The sequence below is a fragment of the Alligator sinensis genome, unplaced genomic scaffold (assembly GCF_000455745.1).
Source record: "Alligator sinensis unplaced genomic scaffold, ASM45574v1 scaffold384_1, whole genome shotgun sequence".
Taxonomy (NCBI): domain Eukaryota; kingdom Metazoa; phylum Chordata; order Crocodylia; family Alligatoridae; genus Alligator; species Alligator sinensis.
Window position 1 is genome coordinate 481,615 of NW_005842902.1, and position 6,435 is coordinate 488,049.

At 40.3% G+C, this 6,435-nt stretch overlaps 1 protein-coding gene across 1 annotated transcript in view; it reads right to left on the reverse strand.

Moving 5' to 3' along the window:
* Positions 1 to 1,039: 1,039 nt before the first annotated feature.
* CCDC6 (coiled-coil domain containing 6) overlaps positions 1,040 to 6,435 on the reverse strand; it is a gene marked incomplete at its 5' end in the record, with an annotated part of 91,463 nt that continues 86,067 nt past the window's right edge. Inside the window, 2 exon segments of the mRNA XM_006035980.3 lie at positions 1,040 to 2,443; positions 6,368 to 6,435. The exon segment at positions 6,368 to 6,435 is cut by the window's right edge and continues 10 nt beyond it. Of these exon segments, the coding sequence (XP_006036042.2) occupies positions 2,249 to 2,443; positions 6,368 to 6,435 (263 nt within the window).

Genomic DNA, 6,435 nt, shown 5'->3' on the forward strand with positions numbered 1-6,435 from the left:
TGAAATAAAAACTATTCTATCAGAGGCCTTTCTTTTTTAGCCTTTTTTATACTGTTGTAACAATTAGCTTGCACTCTGTTAGCACCTCTTTTCCAAAGTGCTTTTTGAGATTCTTGAACAAGGTGGGCACTATGTTTTAAATAGTTAGTGATGTACATGACCTGGAGTCTTAATTATAAAAGAATATATATTTTTCTATTTGATATATTTACAGAAACAAGTGTCAAACCTAAATACTGGCCCTATCTTGATACAAGTCCCATCAGAAAGTGATATATTTGACAACTTCTTAAATTTTTCCAATATAACCTTGCCAAGTGATCTAGGAATTCTATTTAATAAAAAATGCTCAAAACACACAAGTTAGAAACAAATGAGCATTTACTGTGGTTAGAAAACAAAATAAAGACGAGTTTCCAGATGGGACTAATGAGCAGTTTTTAGGGCTGCCACAAGCTGGACAGTATCACTTGTACTGGAAAATTATAACCTTACTAGTATAATGTAATAATGCACTTGATCCCATGTTGGTTTAACAGGTGTAATATACTATGTATACACTATTCTAAAAACTCTCTTTAAGAGCTAAAACTGGAGCTATAGAGAGGGAAATTTTTTTTCTGATCTCACCTTAATTGAACATTTTAAATTATTACTTTTGACTTGATACTTTGAATGCTGTCTATTAAGATAATCAGTCTGCAATTCTTTTATAGTATTGGAAAATATGAAAATGTATGTACAAGTGTTAGTAAATATTCAAAATGCCATATTTCCTTCTTAAGAATGTATTCAATAAAGTGTTAGGCATGTCACAAACAAAGCTTTTGTAAACAAGTGATAAATTACTTAACGTTCAATTCTGATTATAACCAGGTACATATTAATCAGAAAATACACATTCTCTAGTCATTTTTCCATGGCCCACATATGCAAATATACGAGATAAACCACTTAAAATTATCAAGAGCACATAAACCTACTCAACAAGAATTTATGAAATATAAAACAAAATAAGATGCCAACATCAAGAAAAAAGTGACACTTTGTTCCACTGCAAAGTGAAACCAAACAATTTATTTTTGCTAAATGAATGGAAAGAATGTATTCAGAATACATTTCTTTTTACATTGTACCGGTTTAGGCTGCTATATAAGCATTTATTAGTTCCATGTTGTGCTACTTACTATGTTCTCTGTTTTGTTTCTACCGAGCAATACATTTCTGGCTGTTACGCCAATATATTCCTATAAGATGATCATTATACCATATTTTTCTAATAGTCTTTTGAACATTTAGAATACTTGTTCAAACTTTATTTTAGGGGAATCACAATTAATATATTTTAACAAGAAAAAAAAAGGTGTTCTCTATAATCAACATTGCCTTCTGCAGCAGAAATCAAAGAGCACACTTTAATCAGCCACCAGTAACCTGCTGGCAGGACCACACTTGCAGAAGGTCTTTATGATAGAACACACAGTATGGACAGCTTACAAGTTAATGTAAATGGTGAAATGAAACCAATCAAATCTTAAGGTCCATGAATCATACATTCTACATATTCTGACAAGTAAGTTTCCTCACATTTAACTTCAGACTGTACCATACATTTGAGGTGTTTATTCTTAAGAGGAGAAAGTATGGATGCGTCATGTGTGCTGAAAACTGAACTTGTATTAAGCTTATTTATTAGGTAATACAATAATAATATGCATCTTGGGCACTAATTAAAGGTGACTGACTCACTTTGCACTAAAAGCTGTATCTTCAAATTACTGAAATGTAGTGCTGATTTACCATATGCTTGGTAAATACCATTATATTTAGGAGTTTATAATAATAGCCTATCATGCTTGTAATTTTATGCAAATTGTCATGAAAAAAATATAAAAAAGGTATCCCTTTAATTTTATAAACCTAAAAGCCAGGAAAAGTAAGCTTTGGAGCCTAGCAAAACAACATACTGTTGTATTACCAAACAGAGTAGCAAATATTCCAGCCAGAGAATGGACATACATGTAGTTCAAATAAACACTGATGGAAAATTCTGTTAAGTTAGTGTTGTAGACCCAAAACACTGGCTGCATTTTATACAAATGTTTACAACACAATTAACAGTGACGCCTATATAACCTCAGTGCAAACAAGTCAAATCCAAATATGCCAAGTAAGTAAGCCTTTGGCTTTTAGTAAACTGCTCTGTGTTATGAGTCCAAATTTGAATACAGATTGCTGAGCACATGCACTAAGGCTGAGAGGAGGGATGCACTGAATGCTGAAAAGTGGACGACTGTGATGCCGTTGACTGGGCCATAGGCTGCACAGGTGGTGGTGGTGGTGGAGGAGGAGGTGGCTGCACTGGGGTCTGCGTGTTTGGAGAAGGAGGTGGAGTGGGACGCTTAAATTTGTCAGGGCTGTTACTTCTTCGTGGTGAAGGCCTCTGCAGAACAAATATTGAAATAATGTTTAACAATTCTAAAAAACTTTGAGTGATTAGGTCTTTAACACAACTTAATGCACTGGCTAAGACAAAATTCAAAACAACAATTAACTGAGGAAACCAATAAAGACACTGAACAGACTCACAATACAGTGAAATCCACTCAAATTGAGTTTGATGTTACTCTGCAAGACATGAGCGAAGCACACATTTTTAAGGCAAAAATATTCACTGTCAACTAGTGAGAAAGGAAGAAGTAGCATACATCTTCAGGGCATCACTAACTGACTGCCTAGGGGAAAAAAATTAATGGGGAAGCTTAATTAAGGCAGCAATTCATCTATGCTTGGCTAAACAGCAGGTGCTAATGAGCAGCTCACTGAATTTTGTCAGGGTGCAAATTCAAAGCAAATCATGCATATCTAAATTCATATGGCAAGATTACAAATGATTTTAAAATGTTCATGTTTGATAATGAGGTAAAGTACAAAACTAACAAGCTCTTCTTTACGATGAAAGCGTCACAAACAGGACTACATCCTTTTGAGCTCCTGCAACTAAACAGTGGCTAAACAATAGAATTTCTCCCTAATAAAATTGCAGATTGGCAATAATCTGCAGCATCGTCTTTGTAAAGAGCAGTAAGATAGGAAATTTCTCTTCAGAACAAAAAAAAGTATCTACCTTATCAGTATTTAGAGTGGAAGGACTATTGCAAAATTAGGAATATTAAAATACTGCATTTACTCACATACTACCATCTTCCCCCTGCTCCTCCCATCAGCCCTCTAAAATTGGGGTGAGTGTTTAGACCAGAAAAGCTGATTTTCTTTGCTGGATTAGAGCCAACAGACACACCCTGACATTGCTGCTTCTCCTGGAGCTGCAAACAGGGGTAGAGTCCAGAGTTAACCCTCTCACAACTGCTGGAGAGGCAGAAACTTTTGGCTTAAAATGAGGGTGATCAGGCTGCTGCATGTAGTCTGTAACATCTTTCAGCTTGTGGTGTGGAAATAACACTTCTTTACAGGAACCTAAAAAAAATAGCTATTTAGAGTAAAAAAGTAACACAATCTTGCTACTGCAAAGTAGGGCTGTGAGCTTTGGTAGTCGATTTGATTCGGAGGAGATTTGGCCTGATTCAGGGACCGAATTTCCAAATCCGATTCGAATCAGGAGGCCAAGTAAAAGCTCCGAATCAATCCGGAAAAGCTTCGGAAAAGATTTGGCTGATTCGGAGATTCAACCATAGACAACAGGCAGCTGACAGCTGCCTCCAACTCATAAGTCTGTTGCGGTTGGAGGAGGGAATGATTGGGGCTGGGACAAGCTGCCCAGCTGGTGAGCAGGAGTGGGGGGGTGGGATGCGGGCAAGGCTCGCTCCAGGTGGAAGGGGGAAAACAGCAGCAAGGCATAGCCCCTGCTCCCAGCGCTGCCGCATCAGCATCCCACGTCCCACCACACCACATCAGCTAGCAAACGGTGGCAGGGCAGAGCCCCCACTCCCAGAGCTGATGTGGGCGTGGCAGCCCTGGGAGGGGAGGCGATGCTCTGCTGCCTCTTGGAGCGAGCCACGCTTGCATTGTGCCACCCCTGTGCCATCTGGGCAAGCAGCAGCAGGGCATAGCCCCCGCAGCTCCCCATGCCAGGGCAGAGGCAGGCACAGCTGGAGGAGCCCCAGGAGATGCTGTCATGGCTGCCCTGCCCAGCCAAGCCCCATCCCCCACCCAAGCCCAGCCTAGTCCCAGCACTTTGAAAAAAAAGCCCCATATTCACCAGCTCTGGCAGCAGCGATTGGGGGCCTCTGAGGGCTCGTAGCAGAGCCCCCCACACAGTGCGGGGATCACCCTCTCCCCTGGGACCTGACAGGTGCAGCATGGCTCAGCAGGGTACTGCATGCTACCTGGGAGCTGGGGCAGCTCCAGCAGTCACCTGGAGCCTGGCAGCGCTCAGCCCCAGTGGCCCCAGCTCCCGGACAGTGTGCAATGCCCTTCCGAGCTGCATTTGAGCCATGGGGCAGCTGCCACATGGATGCCAAGTGTAGGGGGGTGATCCCCGGTGCCCAATGCTGTGCAGGGGGGGCTCTGCCACAAGCCCTCAGAGGCCCCCCAATTGCTGCTGCCAGAGCTGGTGAGTACAGGGCTTTTTAATTTAAAAAAAAAAAAAAAAATTAAGTACTGGGACTGGGCTGGGGCCAGGCAGGGGATGGGACTGGGCTGGGCAGGGCAGCCCCATCTCCCGCAGCTCCCCACATCTGGGGAGAGGCAGGCACAGCCACAGGAGCCATGGGAGAGCCTGCTGCCCAGCTCTGCCTGCCTTTCCCTGGCCAATCCAAATCTCTGCAAATTAGCGCCGAATCTTCTAAAGCTGATTCGGCTGAATTTATTCAGGACAGTGATCTGAATCACTGTCCTCCGAATCAGCTGAATCCGAACTGAATACTTCCCTATTCGCACAGATCTACTGCAAAGATCTGTGGCAGTTTTGTTGCTGTCTTGCTACATCACCCAGACTGTGTCCTAGGATGCTACACTTCCTGGACACTGTTACTCTACGTCTCGCAGGCAGACACTATTCCGGAAAAAAAATTCTACATTCTGTCTTCCAAATTCAAGGTGTGTGTTCTATTTAGGGGCATGAGGTATGCGAGAAAATATGAGAAAAATTTCAAAATTACCAACAGAAAATAAGCAGTTATCTTATCCATCACACCATGCAGCTCCTAGCCATGAGATCTTCATTGTGTGTGATATGACTGGAGACTTCAACAGTTGTGGAATTACTAAATCACACTAGGAAAGTTTAGTCAGAGAGTATCTAAAATATTCCATATTTTAACATTTTTGGAGTAATTCTTTTAAGGATCTTTTTCCTGAGAGGCTGGCCCATCTCTTCTACGTTTTGTGAAAGCAAATTACAAATCGATGAAAACAAGTTTTTAAAACAGACCACTGGCATAAAGAAACATCTTGCAGGAGATTTTACATTGCTGGTTCTCAGACTCAAAGCACTACCCCATCATAACTTTTCTGAATTTAGTGGCATCCCATTTCAAAAAACTAATGTCACTTGTTTATTCACTATGGAAAACTAACAGAAAAATCTTGTGTTAATAAGAACTCAGAAGGAACACATAGATCAGAATGGATTTCTATCTGAAACCTCTAGGTTTATCTTGTGAATTCTATGTAGGTGTTTGCACACCTAACAGTGCTAATATTAGTGCACCTGCACCACCTTTAAGAGGATCTTATGGCACACAGGTGAGAATCATTGTTTTACATATTACTGTACTTGTTCAGAAATTTGAGTAGCGCTTCTCATCTGATGTGAAGTATTTTGTCAAATGGTTGATGCCTTAGCTTTCTTTGCTTTTAAAAACTCCTTAAATTCTTGGAAGAAACTGAATTAGGCTGAGATATTAAATACAATAGAAGCAGAAAGGTGAAAGATGCTGAGAAAACTCTTCAACAGATGATACTAGTTTCTTCTTTGTCAGTGAGAAGAGTAATTAGAAGTTAACTGCCTGTGAGTGACATGAAGGTAGCAATGTGTTACCTTGAAGAAAACCTGAGCTTGGTAAAAACAAGGAGAAAAATTAAAGTGATATTTTAATTCCTGGGATAGGGTATATAGGTAAGAACACTCCTTCTCACACTGCCAGCTGATCCATAGGGCAATACCTGTTACTGCCCTTAAGACAACAATGTATCCTTTTTTTCTTCAAGGAAAAAGGTTCTTCGGTGAGAATCAATCAGTTTCTGGTGGATGGAGAGGAAATCAGGTTTGGTAAAGATTGCAGACATTTTAATGAAACAAAATGAAACTTCTACAAAAAAACCCCAAAAACTTTTAAAGACAAATAGAAATATTTAAATAAAAGTGATTAATTTAAAAGAAACATTTACTACTTTTAATACTCACTGTAATACCATGGGATGGTCCCATATGCTGCACATGAAGGCCTGGGGAGTTGTAATAATACATTCCTG